The sequence below is a fragment of the Ciconia boyciana genome, chromosome 7 (assembly GCF_034638445.1).
Source record: "Ciconia boyciana chromosome 7, ASM3463844v1, whole genome shotgun sequence".
NCBI lineage: Eukaryota > Metazoa > Chordata > Aves > Ciconiiformes > Ciconiidae > Ciconia > Ciconia boyciana.
This window is the reverse complement of record NC_132940.1, coordinates 30915991-30938235: the sequence shown is the minus strand read 5'-3', so window position 1 is coordinate 30938235 and position 22245 is coordinate 30915991. Positions and strand designations below refer to the sequence as shown.

The 22245-nt window shown below is 47.2% G+C and overlaps 1 protein-coding gene across 1 annotated transcript in view; it reads left to right on the top strand.

The window, feature by feature from the left end:
- XPR1 (xenotropic and polytropic retrovirus receptor 1) overlaps positions 1–21376 on the top strand; it is a 115918-nt gene extending 94542 nt beyond the window's left edge. The window contains exons 12-15 of the mRNA XM_072866667.1: positions 12102–12268; positions 12546–12685; positions 13483–13704; positions 15593–21376. Of these exons, the coding sequence (XP_072722768.1) occupies positions 12102–12268; positions 12546–12685; positions 13483–13704; positions 15593–15653 (590 nt within the window). The 3' untranslated portion in view covers positions 15654–21376. The remainder of the gene's footprint in view (positions 1–12101; positions 12269–12545; positions 12686–13482; positions 13705–15592) is intronic.
- Positions 21377–22245: the final 869 nt, after the last annotated feature.

Here is a 22245-nt window from a genome sequence, read left to right as displayed (position 1 = left end):
TCTGGATTTTCTGGTGTGTTTTTATCCATGTTTTTTCTGCAGCTGGTAGGGAGTTGTTTCCAATCCATTTAACTGCAGATTGAGCTCTGATCCCTCAAGTTCCCCATCTCCCTGGAAACGACAATTACTCAATTCTGCTCTTGTTCTGAAGGAAAAAGCTTTTAGTTTCTGCACTTCAGGCAGTCGCCCTGCCTTTCATTGTTCTGAAGTCCTAAAAGCTGTATTCTTTTATTTGAAAATATATGCCTTCTGTATCTCCGGAAATTAGCAACCGCACACGTTTGTGAGCAATTACTTATCCTGAAATATGATTGTGGTGGGGCAGGGAGAACTGTTCAAGGCATGCTTCTAGTTAACATGCTGGTTTTTTTGAGAGGTGGCAGGGTTATTGGAAACCTTCCTGTGGCCAAGAAATGGCTGATTTGACATAGCTGGGCCTGAAGTCACACCAATAATGTTTGTCAAGCCTTGCATTTGAATGGCAGAGAAGTGCACTGGTGCAAGCTGCCTGAAGGCTCGAAGTTGAGCGCTCTGTATCCGGAGGTACACGCAAACCTGGTGTGGGAGCATCAGTGGTGGATCCAGCGCCTGGCCCCTCTGTGCATCTCCTCCCTGCTGCTGTGTCCTCGGAGCTTGTTCCCGTTTTAACTTGTTTGCTCAGTGACATTCTGCAGCTCTTCAGTTCCAGCCCTGCAGTCCAGTTAGTCACCGCCGCCGAACCCTGAGATGAGACACATACAGATTGCCTGGCTATAGTCACTGCTTATATGCTTTTATATACAGTGCCTGCTTTGGGGAGGCTGACTAATGTTTCTCCTTCCCAGGGGGGACACTCTGGCAGAGCCTTCTGCGGGAAGGTTGGGGTGGGTTTGGAACCAAGAGGAAAACCAGCATCTGTCAAAATGTCCTGTTGAAGAATTTGACCTCTTCCTACTCCCCTTGAAGTTTGCATCCGTGCCAGTACTGCTGACCCTTGTTCTCGTTGCTGCCATACATAACTGTTGTCTGCTCTTCAAGTCTGGCAGGGAGTGGGTTGTAATGAGGTGTTTATGAGCCAGGCACGGGGCTTGTTCCAATTGCTGAGAGATGTTCGTGACTCCCGGCTTTTGTCTGTCCGGTTTTGTTAGTGGGAGTCAATAGCACATAGTTGTTGGTATTGTACAAAAAAATTTGGAAGCTTTGTGGCCTTTGGAAATTACATGTTAGCACAGATTTTGTAAATGTCACAGTGCCTGGGCTTGTAGCAATTTTTCAGAGGGCTGCCTAAAGACCTTGCTGTGTCTTCCCAGCCCTGTAGGCCTATTCCCATCCTGCCATAAATGCACTTTCTAATATGCTGTACCTGTTAAGAATCCAATTTTGTCTATGTGCTTTACATAGATTCTCAGTTCTTTTTGAACTTGGAATCAGATGGTCTGTCATCAAGTTGTTATGATGTTACTGTTGAAAATAGATGCACTGCTCGCCCACACCTTCTCTGGGTCTGCCTAAGGATAGCAGAGGCAAACACCGATCTGTTACCTACCAAACATCTGTTGGGGGTTAGCTGCTTGCTATTAAGCACTGCCCAAAACAGCTGTCAAATTGGTGAAGATCCTTGCTCCTTAGACCTGCTCTAAATTGCAATAAGTAATGAACCTGTTAATTGCTGTGGTAACAAGAGTTTTATTTAAACAGTCTTTCATGCCAGTGTTTGCAAGCCTATGACTTATACCTCTGGAATGACAGCTTTCGGCTGCCAGGACAAGAGGGTAATTGGTGGCCTTTTCTTGGGAGGTCAGGTAATGTACACCAGTGCCTGTCCTCCACTTGGGAGTCCTGGGGACCTTACAGCCCTCTGGAAAGGCTTGTCTTCCTCCCTTGATTTGAACATTGAAAAATTTGTAGCTGCTCTGTAGGTTTTTAGCTTGCATCTGCCAGCTGTGTGAAGATGGACTGTGCGGCTAGGAGGGTTTGCTTGTGTTGAAAGCCAGCTAATTCATACAGAGTGCACTTACCACATTGTTGTGCTGTGTTTTCGTATGCTTGTTGGAAAACAACTCGAACTAAAGAAATGTTCAAATGCTACCTTATTATGTTCAAGTGATGTATGCTGCTTCTAGCCATATGTGGTACTCCCTTCTCCAAACCTACTGTAGCGAAGGATCCCCCCCAGTAACACAGTGTACTGTGGGCTCATGCCTAGTATCTCAGTTTCCCCAATATACCACTGTTTAATAATTCATATTGCTTGGGCGGTGCATAATTCTGATTCTTTCTTCCCTTAGACAAGCTGTTTCTTTATTTTTCTTCCTTTTGATTTAGATGCAGAATGCAATTTTCTCTGCTAATTGCAGTTGGGATGTTGGACCAGTAAGATCTGTTAGATTTTTCTCTCCCAAACTGGCAGTCCTGTTGTCCTGGACTAGACCAGTTTTACAGAGTTAACATGAAGCTATCATCTCCTGAATTAGTGAAGCTGAAGTGAGAGACGCTACCCCTTAACATAAGACCAGAGCAGGCAGCGGTTACATGGACGAGTGCCAATGCAAGCTGCCCACTTCACCATGGCTCAAACAGGGCCACGTTTCAGGGACGACAGCAACAACCCAAGGGCAACTGTTGCTGAGCTCCCAAAGGAAGAATTCTCAGTATTTTTATATCGCTCAAAGGAATGGGAAGCAGAGGCCGTGTTCTGTAAATATAGTCCTGCGGGGTATGTTTGCACAGGCAAATGAGGCATATCTGTAACTCTAAGCTACCTAGCAACTGGAGTCCATGCTGCCGGTCTCTGCCTGCTTGCGGCACGGCCAAGCAGAAGCCTCTACCCCCAGCTCTTTCCTACCCTTGCTTTAATTTCCCTGGCAGTGCTGAGCAGCCTTCCCACAGAGCTAGCCAACTGAATATTATATTGCCTTATTTAATCCTTACGGAAACATAAGTGGTGCTGGGGAAACAAATGATTAAGCCTGAGTTTACAGCAGAATATTTACCCCAAGTGCAGTGTTCTTTTGACACACAACTACTTTTTGCAGTGTTTTCACTCCGCCAAAAGCAGATGCACTTTCCTTGACAAATGCACCAGTGTAGCTGCTTCCACTTCAGTCCAGCTTATAGTAACATTCCACAGGGATGCCCTCTTGTATAAAGTGTACTTGCATTTAACAGGGTACCCTGACATACCTAGAATAGCCAGCCTGGGTTTCGTTCCTTGCTCAGACCCGGTTCAGCCTTTGTAAGATAGGATTGTTATATTTAGGTGTTCAGCTCTTATGAGAAACAGTGCAACTGGAGTTGTGTTGTACTACTCTGAGTGCTGGTCGCTTCTTAAGCTTTATGCATGATTTATGCTCCAGCTTCATTCTTTGTAAAATGAGATGCTGCTTGGGTTTGCTACTGTCTGTCAATTTTCTCTTACCTCCATGCCTTTTGCTCCCACGGTGTCATCAAATATCTGGCTTACACAGAATATAGATCTGGCTTCTGTGCTTGAAGAACTGAGCTTCTCGAGTGCTTTGTACTCTTCCATCATTTTCTTGTTTTGTGGGATTTGCTGTTTCAGCGTGAGCATTTGCATGTTTACCTTGGTTTTTTCAGGAACGTGTTACTGATCTTAAGGACAAGTACTGGGTTAAAATTGGCTATGTGGGATTTTATCCTTTAACTGAAAGATGGTTTATGCAAGTTTTCATTGTCTGTTTGATTTACAAACGTTATTCAATGAAATCACTGTGGTCTGGGTAGTATCCAGATATTTATTAACCTTTGAATTATTCCAAAGTTAATCCATGTGGCCAGGAAACTTGAGCAATTGTCTCTTCTTCAATGCTGCTCCCAGACCCTTTCCAGGTACTCCAGATAAGACTGCTGAACACTAGCTGTCATTGGCTTGGAAGTGCTGTGGAGAGCCTTTGGTTGGCCTAAGATAATATAACTGCCATGCACTTTCTCATTAAACAGCCCAGGAAATTGACAGTAATTAAAAATACTGAAGTTAACTACATAGGGCTGTCTCTAAAGAGTAGTGCTTCTGTCTGTTTTCTCACCATTGCTTCAGAACCAGGCTTCTCCTGATGAAGTGATGCGTAATTTGTTTTTTTTAAAAGCCTGAGAAAACTGTGAAACTCCTTGCTTTGCCAAGGAATAGAGACATGAACTGTCAAGGCAAGAGTCATCCTTCGATTAATGGGCTTTTGCAGGAAGGTGTTGGACCATCCCTTACTAATAGAGAGGTTTGACCAGGTCTGACCAGATGAAGATGAATGGGAAATGTGCCACTTTTTGAAAATATAGTGGAAGATTCCCAGGTCTTGTAACTGCTGCCCACTCCTCATTAATCATGATGGCTTCAGTTATTACCAGTGGTGATACTGGCTGGTGTAGCTGACTTCACGCTGGAACAGATCTCTGGTTCTCCCATGGTCTGTCCCACCGCAGCTCTGCTGGGGAGGGGTATGATTTCCAGGTGGAGGATAATGATGCATGGCAGGAAGGAGGAGAGGGTGGTGGTAACATCAAACTGTTGCACTGGGAGCTGCAGGAGGATACCTGACTGCACCTTAGCTCTGCTCTTCTCTGCCGGCTGAAGTACTGGATAGTGGGTTGTGTCACTTAGCCCTTGTTGCTACCTTGTTAGAAACTGCAGGGTGCAACCCCTATGGAGTGAATTTATTGGAAGGTGGAACAAAATTAACTGCAATCCTAAATGATTACAGCAGGAGATAAGAACAAGGTGATGTGAGAACTAGGACTAAAATGACTTTCACAGAAATCAGACATTGGTGCAGCAGCTTATAATATCTCAACTGAGAAATGTCATTTCATTTCTAGGGAGTGCGGCGTGGGGCAAGGCAAAATAAGTGGAGATCTAGAATTCAAGTACAAATCTTTTTTTTAAAAAGTACAAAACTTCAAAAAAAAAATTTATGGAAGAATGAAGCAAGTAGCATTTGTGAGATCCTGTTCCCTAGTTTATCCGTTGTGTGTTGGTGCAAGATCTCCCATCTCTCCCTCTCTTTCTCAGCACTGGAAGAGCTGTCAGTGCTGTGGCAAGCCAGATCATTTGATTTAGATGTCACAAGAGCCTTAGAGAGTGCTTGGATTGACCTCTTGAAGTAAAACAAACTTTGTAATGGGATTAACTGGCTTCTTTCTTAATACTTGCAGTTTTTGCATGGCTTGCCTTAGCACAGCATCCTGACAACTCCATCAGGATGATTATTTGGAGCCGAAACGTGCCATGTCTGTCACATTGCTGTGAGCTAGGATGAATTTTTGTCTGAAACCCTGTCATCCCATGCCCAGGAGGCCTTCAGTAATGAGTTGTGTTCATTAGCCAGTCTTTCTGATCCTTTCCATCAGAGCAGCAGCAGTGTCATTAGTGAAGAATTGGAGGCATTGCCATGGGCAAACATTTCCATCCTGGCCTCTGACCTCCTCCCAGCTTTGACATGGGTCTCTGCGGCACCCTGAGCAAGCCCGGCTTCTCCACACTGGCTTTTTAGCTCCTCTAATTGCTTAGACACGCGTCCCGGTGATGGTGCTTCGGGGTTGAGCCGAGAAGGGTGAGGAGCACCCTGGCAGGGCTGCAGCAGGACCACCCTGGCTGGGGTGGAGGTGTCAGCAGGAGCTCACTTGCCAGCAGCCTGCAGTAAGTGAGCAGGGAAGGCCAGATGAGAGGGCAGTCTGTGCTCGGCAGGGAACCTGGGAGGAGGGGATGTTCGTCAGAGTGTTTTCGGGAACTGCCACCGCACCCTGAACATCAGCACAAATGAGGCATAAAATCCCACAGGGAAATCTCCCCAAGCTTTGCAGGTCTACAAATGTCAAGTGGGACATTCCCAGTGCCGGCAGCTGTGCTGTGGGGGAGAGGCAACCTCGGCACCCTGCCGCTGAGTGATTCATGCGTTTGCTTCTCAAGATTGCAGCTGAGAGAGAGATGGATTTTAATAGCTGGGATTTGGAAAGTGGACTAATAGTACTGCTGTATCACTTTTGTGTTAAAGGTGACTGGAGAAGCAGGAACACTAATGAATAAGGTGTAAGTAAAAACGGTGGTCTACTGATATGTCATTTCATGGGCACTTAAGAGGGGTAAGCCTGACTTTTTTTTTAATGGAACACTTTAACAAAAGCTACTGACTACATCACAAGTGATTTTTCTTTCAAATGTATGCAGGTCTGGAGCTCTTCAATGCTGCAGAAATCTAGGAGATGCAATTATCCAACAATAGTTTTTTTAATTTTGATTTTTTTTTGTTGCTGTTATATTTTGAAGGAATCTGCTTTGGGATCTCAAAGCACTATAGAGGTAGCAGATGACATTGTGTCCCAATCCTTAAATTGTCCAATGAAGGCCCTGATTACCATGCTATTTATTTCTGATTGTGAATCCAGATGTTCTTATTAGTGAGACTGCTGGCAAGGGCTTAGATTGGAAACCCCATCCTTCTCAAGGTAGCAGTTAAACATCCCCCAAGAACACTTCGCAAATGCTAGAGAAGTCACCAGAAGAAGAACCAGATCAAATCTCAGTCATGACTGATATGCTTTTTCCTGTTTGCAATTAAATCACATTCTTCTGTTTGTGAGATAAAAGCAATGAGATTGCTGCGATGTCTTGAAATTAGACACAGTCGTATCATCTTATAAACCCAATGCAAACCTGCAGGGTATTTTTAGTCAAAACATGATTTGGGGATTTCCCTGCTCTACAAATGTAGAATCTAACTAGAAGAAGAAATGAGATGTTGCCTCCTGATAGTTCTTCACTGTACTGTATCTTGCTGCTTTGCTTTAAATTGTGCCTGGAGGCTATAGCAGAGGTTTGCAGAATCGAACGGGAAGGTTGTTCATACGAAATGGTTGGTATTTGACAAAGCCCATCAGTGCACGATGGTGAGTCCTCCGTGTGCTGCTCTGGGTTATTTGCCTTTTTACTGCATTAAGTCCACTGTCATGTCATGGCTCCACCATTGATCAGTATTAAATAGTGGTACATGCTGGCTGGGCAGAAAGGCAATGCTGCTGCTATTCCCTCATTAAGATGTATAATTACTGAGTGAGCGGTAATACTGCACTTCAAGCAGTAAGGTGTTAGACAAATGCTTTGGGGTGTCATTCTGATCATAGTTCTTATGTAGATAAGTCGCTTCTGGCTGTCACTCACCTCCCGTTGTGTGCAGGGATGGAGTTAATTGGGCACATGTCATCCCTGGGCTAACTGGGTGGCAGAAAGTATATGCTCAGTTCTCTAGTATCTATGCTTGGCTAGCACACTGTAAATATATACTTTTTTGGTTTGGTTCTGCTTAAATCTGTGGATTGAAAGGCTGGTCATCAAAGGAGACTGAATTTGGCATGCCTTGATCAAGAGATTTTTAATTGATGCTGGAGGCAGAACTGCTCAGGGCTGGGTCAGTTTTGTCTCATAGCAGGGCTTACCTGAATGTGTTTCCTGATAACCTCATGCTTCTTACAGCTTGTATCACAGCTTTCATCGTCAGCAGAAACCACAGCCAGCTGCAGTGGCTGACACACCAGGAGTGCTTATCGAGGGCCATTGTGCTCTTATCCAGATCTTCAATAATACATGGCATTGATTTTCGCTGTGTTGAATACTATATAGTGTTTACATTCCCCAGAATAATTCAGCAGGGTAAACGGATAGTATTCTTTGGAAGTAAAGTCAATATTAACAGCATTCAGAATAGTATTTGCTGTCTAACTTTGATGGAAAGCAACCTTTTTCTTGCCTGTGTTTAGAAGGGGCTATAATTTCTGCAGAGTATTATTCTCTCAGAATGCTAGTCAGATATTGCGTCCCCTGGGGCTGGGTTTGGGATCCAAGATATTGTCTATCAGCAGTTTTTGCAGGCAGTAAATTCTGCTGCTGCAAGTGCCTTTGGCTGTTTTCTGGGACTGTGGCCATTCACAGCTTCAGTTCAAAGGTGGAAGCCTTCCATTATTTATCTAGTTGACCTTATGGGGCAATTTGTAGGTGTATTTGTGCAGAGTATCCACTGGAATTGCCTTTTATAGGGTAAACTGAGAATGCTAATGGAAATTCTGTGGTGAAGGTTGCAAACGGCCCCTGTGGTATGCTGCTTCCCTTCGACTTTGCAGCAAGCGGAGATAGCAGGGCACTGCAAACTTGAATAGCCTCTGACGTAGCTGAACACCTCCATGTTGCAGCCATGTGTTGTGGTTTAACCCCAGCTGGCAACTAAGCACCACACAGCTGCTTGCTCACTCCCCCCCCCTCCCCCCCCCTGGTGGATTGAGGGAGAGAATCGTAAGGGTAAAAGTGAGAAAACTCGTGGGTTGAGATAAAGACAGTTTTATAGGTAAAGCAAAAGCCGTGTGTGCAAGCAAATCAAAACAAGGAATTCATTCACTCCTTCCCATCGGCACACAGGTGTTTAGCCATCTCCAGGAAAGCAGGGCTCCATCACACATAACAGTTACTTGGGAAGACAAACGGCATCACTCCCAACATCCCCCCTTCCTTCTTCTTCCCCCAGTTTATATACTGTGCATGACATCATATGGCATGGAATAGCCCTTTGGCCAGTTTGGATCAACTATCCTGGCTGTGCCCCTTCCCAGCTTCTTGTGCACCTGGCAGAGCATGGGAAGCTGGAAGTCCTTGACCAGTGTAAACATTACTTAGCAACAACTAAAACATCAGTGTGTTATCAATATTATTTTCATACTAAATCCAAAACACAGCACTATATTAGCTACTAGGAAGAAAATTAACTCTATCCCAGCTGAAAACAGGACAACATGCTAATGTGAACCTGTATTGAAATCTGCCCATCAGCAAGGAGGGTGAAGCTGCACATGCAACTTTACATGTTGAGTTTTGTGCTGACAGTGTTTTGTCCTGCATGTGCTGTTTTGAATAACTGTAGCTTAGGAAGTTGCTACATGGTTGTGCCCTTTGGAGCATCAAGTAGAAAGGTCCTTCATCCACCTCTTGCTGGGTGGACTGGCAGTTTTGCTGCCAAAGGGTTGCTGCAGTCCCTGGGATGTTGAAGACTTGGTCTTTTGCCCTGTTGGAGAGGTTGAGACCTACCAGGTGTTGAGAGTGCTTCTCTCATCCTGAGACTGTTGTCCTCTAGTGGTTTTTGGTGGTTTCTAGCATATCATTAAACAAAGAAAAAACACAGGATGAAACAGTTCCTGCTTGAATAGACCCTGACATCATCATACATACGCACAGCTATGCATTGCTACTGAAAGACTGGCAGGCGAGGAGTAGATGGAGCCTCTGGGCAGACTATGAATGCCTTGATTTTCTAGCCCCCTGAGCAGCAGTGAAGAGGGCCACTAGGACCAGCCAGTGGAGACTGAGATATAATTGCTTGCCTAGAGCAGTAACATATTTCTGTACACCAGCTGAATACCAATGAGGACAGAAGGAAGGAAGGTATCAAACAGAATTGCAGGCAGGAGGAAAAGGAGGGTAAGTGATTAAAGGAAGGGACTCAAAGGCCAAGGCTGAAGACAATAGGCTGGTTCTGATTAGAGCATTTTACCAGGGAGTGATTTTTTTTTTTTTAATGAATTTTGTCAGGAACTGAATGCATTACAGAGCTGGTTGGTGAGAAAGCAAGCAGGAGCAAGGGGCAAGTAGTGTGACCCCAGGTGCCGCTGAAAAGACTGCTGCAAAGATAGAGGCAGGGAGAGGGAGCTGAGGCCATGATAACCTAACTAGAAGCAAGCACATCCTTTTGAGGTTGATGAGGTTAATACCACAAGATGTCTTACTTGGGCCTTTTTCTTCCCGGTACTCCTCCTTTCCATAATGGCACACATTAACCTTTAAGGCAGTTTAGGTTTAAGCAGCATGAACGTTTGAAATCACCTCCTATGTAATTGCCAACTTAAGATGCAGTTTTGTTAGCCCCTTACTTAGTTTGAGATGATAGTCTGGGGCCAGACTGTGCCCTCCATGACCAGAGAACTCCGAAGGAGCGCCCAGCAATGCCACTTCACTGCTCTTCAGCCCTGCACCTGCAGGGCATGGCTCATGCCTGGGATGTGGCTGAAGGCATGGCAATAGATGGTACTGTCTGTGCTGCCTTCTCTATGTCTGCTCCATGAAGATATGGAGTAAGACTCAGTGTATTTGAATTCTGTCCTTAAGGAAAAAAAAAAGCAGCATGACCTAACCTTCAAGCCTAAGCTACCGATAGGAAGCATGCAGCCTCACAGGGTAGTTTGGAGCATTTTAGATGCTTTGAAAGCACTTAACCCATTAACTACCTCTGAATTATTGTTTAGGATCTGGTAGTGGGAACTAAACATGGAGATCTAATGAGCTAAAAATAGTGTTGGAAAGAACAGGCTTATTGTCTGTGAGTCACTGAATGTCAGCATCTGCCTTTTCTTCCTGAAATAATGTAGTGGAGGCTTCAGAGGAGCTGGTGGGGGAGAATGAAATCTTGCAGTAGAGCCCTAATTGCTAAGCTCCAAAACCCTCACCTGTGTCCTGTTTTGTAGGCAGCCACACTTTAAAAATGGATGGGAGAGGTAGTTTCAAAGCAGCAGGATTAATGCACCTGGGCATATCAGAGCCTGTATTCTGCAGGACTTCTGTGCCTGCTCCCGGGTGACGTCATGGCTCTCTGCAGCGGCAGTGGCGGGTGATGTGATACTAGACCTGTCCCTGGGTAAAGCCAAGCCTCGAGAGGATGCGGGTTACTGCTCAAAGGCTTCTAACCTTGCACAGAAGGCGGGAAGCTAGTCAAACCTGAGAGCTGCAGCAGATCTCGTGTCCTTTTCCTCTGCCGATGTGAAGCTTCACTGCAGATAGGCTTTGCTGCGTAAGTGGCTTTAATAGGTTTGCTTTAGGCAGTGTGTTTTGAAAGGAGAATGAGTGTGTGTATTTGACCTATATCCTGCACATCATGTCGAGGAAGCCTGAAAGGCGTAATGGGAGGAATGTACTCTTACACAATGCCTCTCATTTTCACTTCCATTAATTTTATCGGATTGCTGCATTACATTTATATCGTAAATGTTAGAAACAAAAAGGGAAGGAGAGAGCAAATTGCCCTGTTGCTCCCTCTGTGATCAGCTTCGGGGATTCTGTTGTTTTAAAGCCACATATATGGAAAACAGTGCTGTCACTTAGCGTGGCATCGGGTTTGGACTGGAAACATTATGGCTTTTTTGTACTAGAAGTGTTATTGGCTTTGTTAGAAAGAATCAGTGAATGAGCAATACAGTGGCTGCACAGAAAGGAGGAAAGGCTCCTGGCAGTGGGGAGATGCAAAGTGTCTCAGCCTTGCAAAGCATTGTAATGTATTTTATGAACTTTATGACCCAGATTTGCTAATTAAAAGCAAACAGAATTATCAGATCTGTTTGGTTTTACCCAGCTGACTCATATAGGGAAATCTAGCTGAATTGAGAGAGCAGTGTAACCTTTTCAGGGGAGAATGGGAAACAACTTAGTTGCAAAAACATATCCGCAAGTGAGCAGGCTTTGGTCCCACAGTCCTGTGTTTCACAAAGAGGAGCTCTGTATGGGCATTTAAAACCCTGTACTGAGCCTTCTTCAGGATTTGTACATACATGTTAATGTATTGCCTTATTTTTGCTTATTTTCCCCTGCCACCACAACCTCTGAAACGGCTAGTGGAAATTCCTGTACTGCCTGTCCTCTTTCAGGCTTTTAGTGCACTAATTCACAGTTGTTTGTATTTAGACAAACTAAAATATTCTCTTAAAACCCCTCCTAACTGAGCACCGCCTCATTGCTTTTTCCTTTGTACCAGCCTGTGTCTTTTGTGAAATATGGCCCTCAGCTTCCACCTGCTGTTCAGAGTTAGAATGGCAGGTCTACCACAAGTTTCAAGAAAATAGAAATACTAGTGCAAATTTCAATCCCAAGTGCAAAGCGTTGAACGAGATGAAAGTGGAATTTAAATGACAATATAAAGCTGGTCCTGGTAAGGCTTTTGTTTTGGTTCAGATTAGCTAGACTGATTTTCCCCGAACTTCAATAAAAGGGGTGTTATTTCCACTGACCAAGTCAGACAATTTGTAGCTGTTTTAAGAAGCAGTCTGCTTTAAGTTGTACAGAAGTATGCTGTTCTTCTCTTTTCCAGCTAAAAACCACAGTGACACCCAAGTGTTCTTCTACCTGTGGATTATCTTCTATTTCATCAGCTCTTGCTATACCCTTATTTGGGACCTGAAGATGGACTGGGGTCTCTTTGACAAAAATGCTGGTGAAAATACCTTTCTTCGAGAAGGAATTGTCTACCCACAGAAAGTGCGTATACAGCCTGCTCTTACATTGGGAAAGGCTTTTAATATTTTAACAAAACTTGCTGAGTTTAGAGCATGTTGCAGTTGGCTACTGGTGCTTCCTGAATGCTATGTGCTGGGACTTTCTAGCAGTTCATTTGTTTCAAAGAGATAATTTCATACTGTTCGCTTTTCTAGTGGTTGAGCAGCAAATTCTGTATCTTCTTGAAGGCCTGAAGAGGTCTGTCTTCTGTGCAGATCATGTACGATGAGCTGTCCGGTTTGTCTGTCTTGTCCTTCAGGCATATTACTATTGTGCCATTGTAGAAGATGTGATCCTGCGTTTTGCGTGGACCATCCAGATCTCCCTCACTTCCATGCAAATCTTTCCGTATGCTGGGGACATAATTTCTACTGTATTTGCCCCACTTGAGGTATTCCGGTAAGGCTGCTTGACTGAATAGTTCATTTCTCTTTTACATTTTTTTATTACTTGTATAAAGTCAGCGCGGTGGGAAGTGCCTTGCTCCTTGGACATGGAAGGTAGGGGTCCTTGAAATGGAAGAGTAGATCTAACAGGAACACTTAATCCAAACAGGGTGCTGAGTGAAGAAAGCTGTAGAGGGCTCTGCAGCAATGCAGGGCTAGGTCCTTCATGCTGCGTTTGCAGTTTCTTCTGAACCTAGACCTAATCTTGAGGGTTTTGTTATTACTAAATTTCTCCTTAAAATTACCTCGTTGAAATTTCCAGATCAAATTTCACTTGATTCTTAGGTTTACAATTATTCTCAAATCTCTACTGCTTTTCCAAACACTGATTTGGATCCTGCAAGGTTTCAGGGCCCTTTACACACTTGTACTCTAGCTGGAGACCTACCCCCACAACTTCTCAAGATGAGTAAAAGCCCTTGAAGCTGAACCTCACTCATGTAGATGGACGAGAATGTGTTTTGCTTTAATGCTTGGTACCTTCATGCTGTCCAGACTAGAGCTGTCACCGTTAGGACAATGAATGAGCCTGACAGATCTGTTCTTCTCCGGAGAGTTGGGAAGATGTTGTAGCAGGTGCTGCTGTTAGTCATTTGCTCTTTCTCTGTACTCCAAGCATGTTCCCAGAGGCACTTTGATCAGTGAGAACAGTCAGTGGTATCCAGGTGCATGTAGCAGGGCTTTGCCAAACACGGGCAATGCCTGTAAAAGTGGAACCAAATTGGTAATTTTCACTTTTTCTCCACCCAGGCGGTTTGTGTGGAACTTCTTCCGTCTGGAGAACGAGCACCTGAACAACTGTGGTGAGTTCCGTGCCGTGAGGGACATCTCTGTGGCACCACTCAACGCCGATGACCTGACGCTCTTGGATCAGATGATGGACCAGGAAGATGGTGTACGAAACCGCCGCAAGAACAAACAGTGGAAGCGCAGCCAGAGCGTATCCTTGCGCAGACCTCGTCTTGCTTCACAGTATGTTTTGCCTCTCCTCTAGAGCAACAAACCAAATCATGTGTTAGAGCTGTTGTTAATTCCTGGTGGCCGTTTATGGACTGGGTAATCATGCGAAGATCTCAGCCAAAATAGTAATTCAAATTAGTCAATAGGTCCAATTAGTAAATGAGTATTTCTCTGCTGGAGGGTTGATCCATCCTTTACATCATCTTGGGGTTCTGGTAAACCACTGGAAAAGGGAGTTCCCTTTACAAAACTCCCCTTCTGCAAAAAATAGCCTGTAGCAGTTGCCAGAGGTTGTAAATCCAAACCCGGAAGAGAGGTTCCCATCAGCCAGCCATTTCCAGGCTTCAGACCACTCCAAGATTTCACACCACTCCAAGCGTGTCCAAAGAAGGGCAACGAAGCTGGTGAAGGGTCTAGAGCACAAGTCTGATGAGGAGCGGCTGAGGGAACTGGGGTTGTTTAGCCTGGAGAAAAGGAGACTGAGGGGAGACCTTATCGCTCTCTACAACTACCTGAAAGGAGGTTGTAGAGAGGTGGGGGTCAGTCTCTTCTCCCAGGTAACAAGTGATAGGACAAGAGGAAATGGCCTCAAGTTGTGCCAGGGGAGGTTTAGACTGGATATTAGGAAATTTTACTTCACTGAAAGGGTTATCAAGCATTGGAACAGGCTGCCCAGGGAAGTGGTTGAGTCGCCATCCCTGGAGGTATTTAAAAGATGTTTGGATGAGGTGCTTAGGGACATGGTGTAGTGGTGGACTTGGTAGTGTTAAGTTTACGGTTGGACTTGATGATCTTAAAGGTCTTTTCCAACCTAAACGATTCTATGATTCTGTGAAGATTTCAGTTATCATTTGGTTCAGATTTCCTATGTGAGATCTCACACCCTTTCCTCTCCCAAATCTAAACCCACGCATTTTTTTCACCCCTTCTCCTTACAGTCTAGATGTTTCCCCACCTTGCACCCCAGCCCTGAACCTGTTGACTGCTTATCTTCACTGCAGTGCCTGTGCTCCAAGCATCACAGAGTGCTCCAGTGTCCAGGCATCGCTTCTGCCCCAGCAGCACGGCTGCGGAGCCCTGCCCTTTGGCCAGGAGGCGAGCTTGGGCTCCCTGGGGACGCTGAAGCACAGCATGTCAGGGGTGTTGTGCAATCCCTGCAGCACATCCCCCTGTTGCATCACGGCATGGGAGGGGTGGGTGGGAGGAAAAGGAGGCTGTGGCTGTCACGCAAAGGGTGTGCTCTGGCCTGAGCCGCAGTCCTTGGGCCATGCTTGTCTCATATCCGTGTTGGCTCAGAGTACACAGATGTGACCAACACCAACAGTCTTCATGTGGCTGCTGGAGACTGAAAAACTTTATGCAGAGGAGATGTGGAACAAAGCCTGGCTGAATTCCCTACAACCATGTCCCCTTACCCTCAGACATGCAGCGAACTGAGGCATGTCAAGCATATTCCAAAATAAGCTGCTGTACCTTTGTGCAGCCCAGTGACAGGTCGAGCGGGAACACTCCTTCGGATGTGCAGCACCTGCTGCAACGGTTTCATGGAGGTCTGTGCGGAGGGGTGGATGGATGCCCTGTGCCCAGCAGTGCTGCAGCGGCCCCCTGCCATTTGTCGGCGCAGCACGGCAGAGGGCATTGTCTGTGCGCACAAGGTGGCCGGCGTGGTGGGGGCAGAGCCATGTGGAGCTTGTATTTATAAGGCTCTGCTATTCCCAGTGAGAGTGGGAGAGTGTGAAACGGTTCCAGTAGCCTGCTTATTCCCTCTCTGTGTAAAAAAGATTTTTTCTTTTTTTTTTCTTTCCCCCCCACCCCTAAGTGCACGGTGGTTTTACTCTCTGCATGTAGTAATGGGAATTTCTTCTCCCTGATAAGTGTTTTCTGTTTGTTTTTTTTCTAGATCCAAGGCTTGTGACACTAAGGTATTGATAGAGGACCTAGCGAATGAAGCGAACACATGAGATGGCCACGGTCTCTTATTCCGCATCCTTTGTTTTCTCATTCTATTCCCCTCTTCCCCAAGTAACCCGATCTCTGGTACAGTTCCAGCTGAAAACAGGAGAAAACACTGAATACGTTTTCCAAGCTCTTCCAGACCAGATCCTATGGACTCCAACAAGCTCACTGTGTTTCGTTTCTTTTCTTCTGGGTTAATTTTAATGTTCTATTTTAAAAAAAAAATAAAATATTTTACTTTGTTTTGCCAATAAAGAGGACAGTTCAGGAAAGAAGGATTGTTTACAGTCTCAACAAGGACATACAAACCTATCTGGATAACGAAGCATCATAGGGACTCCCTCATGGGACAGTGCCAAGAGCACACTCGGTTTCTGCTTGGCCCGGTTTTGACTGGTTGAAACCGGACTTAAGTTTTTAAATCTGATTTGTTTTGTTTTGTTTTTTTCTTCATATCCAGCGCTGAGGCACTGGCTGCACTTGCAGGGAAAGTGCACTTAGAGCAGTATCTTCATTCATGAAGCTACTTTTTAATTTGATGTAACTTTTCTTATAATTTTTTGGAAATATGATGTATCTGTTGCATATAGTTTTCACATTATTTATGAAACTTAACAACCATATGAGAGTGATTTTGAGTCTTGTGCAATGAAGGTTGTAACGGTAAAACAAAGCCGGGAATGTAGATCTAGATCTCCAGGGTTGTGGGGTTATGCCCTGCAAATATCCCTCTCGTGAGACAACTTGCACCTGTGCTTACCTTTTCTCTCTTTCTTTCTTTTCAATTTTATTTTATTTTAAACCAAAGTTCCTCTTTCTGATTTTTTTTTTAGTTGCTGCTACTGCTTCTGGGCATGTCTCTTGTGCTGCTTCAACACCAACTTTTCATGCAGCTGTGTGAAAGTAGTGCAGATGATCCTAAGGCCCTTTTGAAAGGAGAGTTGGGTCCTACCAACAGTGCAAAAAGCTAGGTGAACAAAGGCTTCAGAACTTCATTCTCCAGATCAAAAAGTATTTTTCAAAGCCTTAATAACCCTTAGATGGTCTGACGGCATCCCATACCGAGCAGGGAGCTTTCCTGGTGTTCTCCTGCAGCCCAGCGCAGCAGAAGTGAAGTGGGGCAAGGCGAGGAGGTGACGGTTCCCGTGGGCAGGGAGGGAGTTTAGCAGGCTGGGGTTCAGGAGCGGTGGTGTGTTGGAGAGCTGTGAGGGAGCATGGAAAGGACTGTGTTGTGGCCACCTGATGGGGAAGGTGAAGTTGAAAACAGGTCTGCTTGTGGCTTCTGGTTTGGCAAAAAGCCTCTGTTGGGCGCTATCCTGGCATGCTGCTCTGGGGCTCGGCTGTTACTTATGCCCTTTGCCTTGTCTCACTAACCCAGTTTGGGAAGTGCGATAGTATTAAGCAGATTTGGGTAAAGGGCAGCCGTATTGCTGAGCAAATTATGCCAGAAGAGCGATGCTAACTCGATGGTCTCATTGGTCTCTCCTCCTGTAGGAAAGGAAACACGGGGGCCCTCAGAGTCCCGCTGTCCTTCCCCTGGCATGCTGTGCGCTCCCTGCTCTCGCAGCAGTGCCGGTGAGCGAGGGGAGCTGGAGCTGAACCTCGCAGCCAGGACTGCTGCTGCTGGGTTGGGTCGACATGGCCGAGGTCCCCGGAACCGCTGTCTTCCCCTCTGCCCGGCTCATGGGCAGCTGTGGTGCACAGCTAGGACTGCAAGGGTAGGGTGAAACTCCTGAAGTAGGATCCTCGCACTGATGTCTGTCCGGTGACTTGCCTCTAGTTTGGGTGATGGAATTGTAGGAATCCCTGCTCAGCTGCTGTTTGGTAGTTATTGTTCTTTAATTAGCTAATAGCATGGTTTCTCACATGACCAGTACATTGCATTTTCTCAGTTTGCCTGCTGTGCCTCTTGCCCAGAGGAACTGAAGAAGGAAACTTAGTTCTCTTCATTTAATTTGAAATAGATTAAAATTCAGTGGTGGTGAACCTGTGCCAGGCCAAGGGCAACACTGCAAACCTGTAACTACGTACACTGCTGTGACATGCTCCCAACTTATAAAGAAACTGGGACGGACCTGCTGGGAGATGCCTCTGCTCTGTCAGCGGTGTGTGCGGTGGAGTAGCTGGTGTGTCTGTTGGGGTGCTGCTCCTCGCAGCTTCTGCAGCATCGGTCTGCTCCGGCGGGAGGGCAGCTGGACTAGCAGGGATTGTGCTGCTGTTCATCCTCTCGGTGCCCAGGAGCCTGTTTTCCCGTATTTAACTCCCTTAGGTCTGTTGTTCTTACTTAAATGGAGGGTTCCTGTTCGTATGGAAGTGGAGTCTGCAATATAAAGCCCCTTAAAATATTTCGGTTTCCTAATTTGCATTGCAGCAGTTGTTGCTGTGTCCAAACCTTGCGTAGGTGTTTCCAGGGAGAGCGGTGGGAGACGAGTGAAGCCATACCTACCTAGGGGTGTTCAGAGGAGGGCAGCCGCACCTGGGGGGCAATCCAAAATAAACTAGTGCTGTTACTCGAGCAAGTGGTTCATTACAAAAAGAAAGAGAGTTTACTGGTAATTCATCCTTTCAGAGGGAAGGGAAAATAGACAGACACGTTTTGAAGTGATGCCAGTCCCCTGGGAGCACTCTGCCTTCCTCAGCTGGGCGGAGGAGAGCGGGCCATGGCCGGGTGGCCTGCTGCTGCACCATCCAACTGTCCACTTCCCAACCTGGCAGGGAGGGTCAAGTTGCGAGTAATTAAATTCTTATTCTGTAGTTTACCCAGATCCTTAGGGGAAGCAAAAATTTGGTCAGTTTGTCTGCTCTGCTCCCTGCTCTGCTCTTTCCCTTCCCTTTTTCTCTGTCTTTGCTGGCAGGAGAAATGAGAAAAAGGGGAGGTGGCATGCCACAGCTAGCAAATGTTATCTCCTAAAATAAAACATCGTCCCTTTTGGCAGTGAGGATGCTGTCTCGGGGGAAAGGAGCCTGAATTCCTGGAGGCACGGCTTTTAAAGGCTCCCAGCTCCCCAGCACCGCATCTGCCTGTTCCCTCCCTCTCCAGGATTTCTGAGAAATCAGGCATGCAGATTCCTCCTGAGAGCGAGCGCTAAAGCCGGGATGGCTCCATGTCTGTGAGAACATCTGGCCAATAAAGGGAGACCTAATGAAGCCAAGCAGATGGCGAGAGAAAATAGCCCCATCGCTCCTTGTGAGCAGCCTGCGCAATGGGAGCGGGAACAGTGCCGGGGTGGCTTCGTTTCATGAGTGGGCTTTGCTAATGGGCGCTTGGAATCACTCCAGGAGGGAGAACAGCAGGGTGACAATCCAGAAGTATGGACAGCAGAGTTAATAAGGAGATGGGGGGCGGGGGGGGGGGTATCCAGTGCTTTAGTTGTTGGGATCTAGCTGGATGGAAAGCAGAAGCTGAGACAGGTCTGTGCTCTGGCTGCCATGAAGCAGCGCTGGCTTTCGGGTGTTGAGCTCTCCCTCTCCTTGTGATTTGGTGCACCGGAGGCTTGTCAGAGGTTGTGGTTGTGTGCGGCTCTGAGGATGGTGTAGAAGCTGCTTTTGACTGGATGGTCCCATCTAAGGGGAGGAGATGCCACAGTGTGGCCAATGAATTTTGGAAGTTCCCTTTGAACTCACTTCTCCATGCTGATTCCCTGGTGCTTTCGATCCTTCCTGCTCTTCCAGGGATTTTTGGGTTGCTGGGGGTTAGGATTTTCGACATCCAGAGTTTATTTGCTAGCTGGAGTTCCCTGCATGGCTTTGGGACTGTGTCACCGTAAACGCCAGGTCCCCCTGCCTGGGGAAGGCAATGCTGTGGGTGCGTGCTCCTGAAGGGGCAGTGGGGCAGGTTTGGGCTTTACAGGCTTGGCAAGCAGGAGTGGGAGCTGCTCCATCAATGGGAACCGATGCTGTGCCACCACGTTTTAAAAGAAATGCATTTGCAGCACTCATGGCTGTGGCCTCTATGTATCAAATAAGCTCCTACCTCTCAAATCCAGGCGCATTCCCAAAGTCAGCTCTTGCTCGTCCTACGCCTTTCCCTGTCCTGCTCCTGGCCCTCCTTGCTCTGTCGGTGTCTTTGCCGTTTGTCTGAAGCCAATGGTACGCAGGGCGCAGGGGGACGACCGGCAGCAGCCTTCAGCATGAAAATCTTGCGGGGGAAGTCTCTTGGGGAGCAGAGTTGGATCCTGCTGCTCTTACTTCCCCAATACCTTATTGTGCTGCTTGTTCTGCTTCCTCTCTGGTGCTCGGCCACTGCAGCTGTGTGGGAGGCAGGGAGGGAAAGCACAGTCCAGGTTCAGGCGATAACAGTCCCTGGGGATTTTACCGCGGATCTTCCAGGGAGATGGCGCAAAGCCTTTGAGCTTTGCCTGCGTTTTGAACTGCCGAGTGAATTTGGCCTTATGCTGCAAGGATGCTGCTGCATACTGCTTGCTGTGACTCCAGTGTGAGCCCCAGGCTTTTGGGGGGTTTGTGGCCCCGACTTCAGGCCGTCACACTGGGACATGCCCTGGGACTGGGGCATGGCTTGGCTCCTGTAGGGAACACAAAAGCCACTTTGCTCATGTGCTGTGTCCAGCCCCATGTCCTCCCTCCTCGCCTCCACCGTTCTGCTTTGCACTCGCAGGGGGAAGATGATCTTCTGCCTTAAGCATAGGGGTTTTTTAATTTTAATTTTTATTCCAGAAGGCGATTGGATTGTTTTGTCTCCTTGGCAAAGAGGGGCTGGGGCTCCTGGGGGAAGAGTGGAAAATCCCTACGGTAACTCTGCAGCAGTCACAGTTGGGCTCAGTGGCTGTCACCTCATCAAACCTTTTTCCTCCCTTATGTGATGCCATCCCAAATACCGCACCTTGGGACAAGCTGTCGACCCGCCACCACCGTGGGGTTTAACTGGTGTGTCAGCATCCCTCAGGGCCTTCAGTCACTGCTGCAGCACCCTGGCTGCAAGAGAAATGCAGGTTTTGCAGGGGGAGGAGAGGGAAGGGCTGGGAATATTGGGTGTGCGTGGATGCTGATGCCCCAGCCCTGTTCCCAGTGGGAGTCGGAGGCTGCTCTGGCTCTGGCGCAGCCGTGCCACGGTGGGCGAGAGGTGCCGACCCTGCCTGGGAAGATGCCCCATGGCCTGACAGTCCCTCAAACTCTAGAAATCAAATTGCAAACTCTTTGCTCCAGAGGAGAAATTGGGCAGCCTGGTAGAACTTGTGACACCCCCCCTGTCCCATAGGTCCTCCTGGCAAAGGATCGGCGTTTGGAGGGGGCTCGGGGTGGAAATACCAAAGTTTCGCCCCGGGTCCCGCTGCCGCCTTCCTCTCCCCTCCCCGCTGTGTTGGTCTAAATGATCTTTCTATGAAGCCCTGTAGATGTCAAAAGTAATTATGGAGTGTGATTAGTCCTCTGTGGGTGCTTGCTTTCTTTCTTCCTCCTCTCTCTTTTGCTATCCCCTTCTCCACTCTTCTTTTTTGGCTAAGTGGAAAAGGTGAGGACAAAGAATTGCTGCTTGCTTGGACTCATGATGTATCTGTGACTGCGCTATTAGCTGTCTCCTCTTTCCTCCCCAAATGGATATAATTTTTGAAGTGTGGAATACCCTTCTTGATAAGTAGGTTTTAAAAAAAAAAAAATGCACAATGTGATACTGTTTCATAGTTTCTAGGTGGTTGTATAAAGCAAAGTTACTGTGATTGTGTTTTTCAAAGGAAAAAGTGATTGGTTACGAAATCTGTCCTTTTTTCATTATTACAAGCTCTTTGTTTTCCAATGATCTGATGGCTCTTTTGTCCCCGGTCTGCGTGTCTGTCTTCCCACGTCCCACGCCTGGTGCTGCATCCCCCCATGAAGCATTTGCCTCCACCGGTCTGTAGAAAGACGCTGCTCTCACACCCTTGGGAGCTGTGGGCTGTCACTGGTGGCCGGAGGTGGGGGACATCTGTGTCCCGGGAGGAGACGGAGGTGCTTGGAGGAGGGAGATGTTTGAGAAGCAGTTGGAGGTGGGCAGGTGGGGTTCACGGGAGGGGCTCAAACCCAATTCGCAGGGGGTGATGCTGGAGGAAAGCTTCTGCACAGACTGTGCTGTACTGGCTAAAGACTCTTGGTCCTTCTGGGAGCCTTTGGTTGCCTCTCTCCAGCTTGTCTCTGGTCCAAGGTGTTGTCTTGCCTGCACAGTGGATGACCAGAGGCTGAGCAGCCCAACCCTGGGTTGTCTGGGGTCTGTGCTTTCATTTTGCTCTCTTAAATCCCTTCATCATCTCTTGCAATCAATCTTGTCCAGAAGAGAGCCCAGCGCCTTGAAATTACTCTAAGCCTGTTGCTGCTCACGCCAGCCGCTTCTTGGAGGTTTAATCCCCGCACTCTGGGTGCTGCAGGCTGCGGCTCCCTGCCCGCGGCTCCCTGCCTGGCTGGTGGCAGGAGCCTGGCTGCCCTTGCTTTGGCACCTCACGGGGCGGTTTGTCCCCAGCTTGATGAGGACGACCTCTCCCAGGCGTGTTTTCCTGGGCAGAGGAGCCAGGCCCCCTCCCCAGGATGGCGTGGAGGTAAGGATGGGTCCCGGCATTGCAGGGGAGGTCGGACCCCAGGGCTGGGCTATGAGGCAAGGAGGCTCTCTCTGCC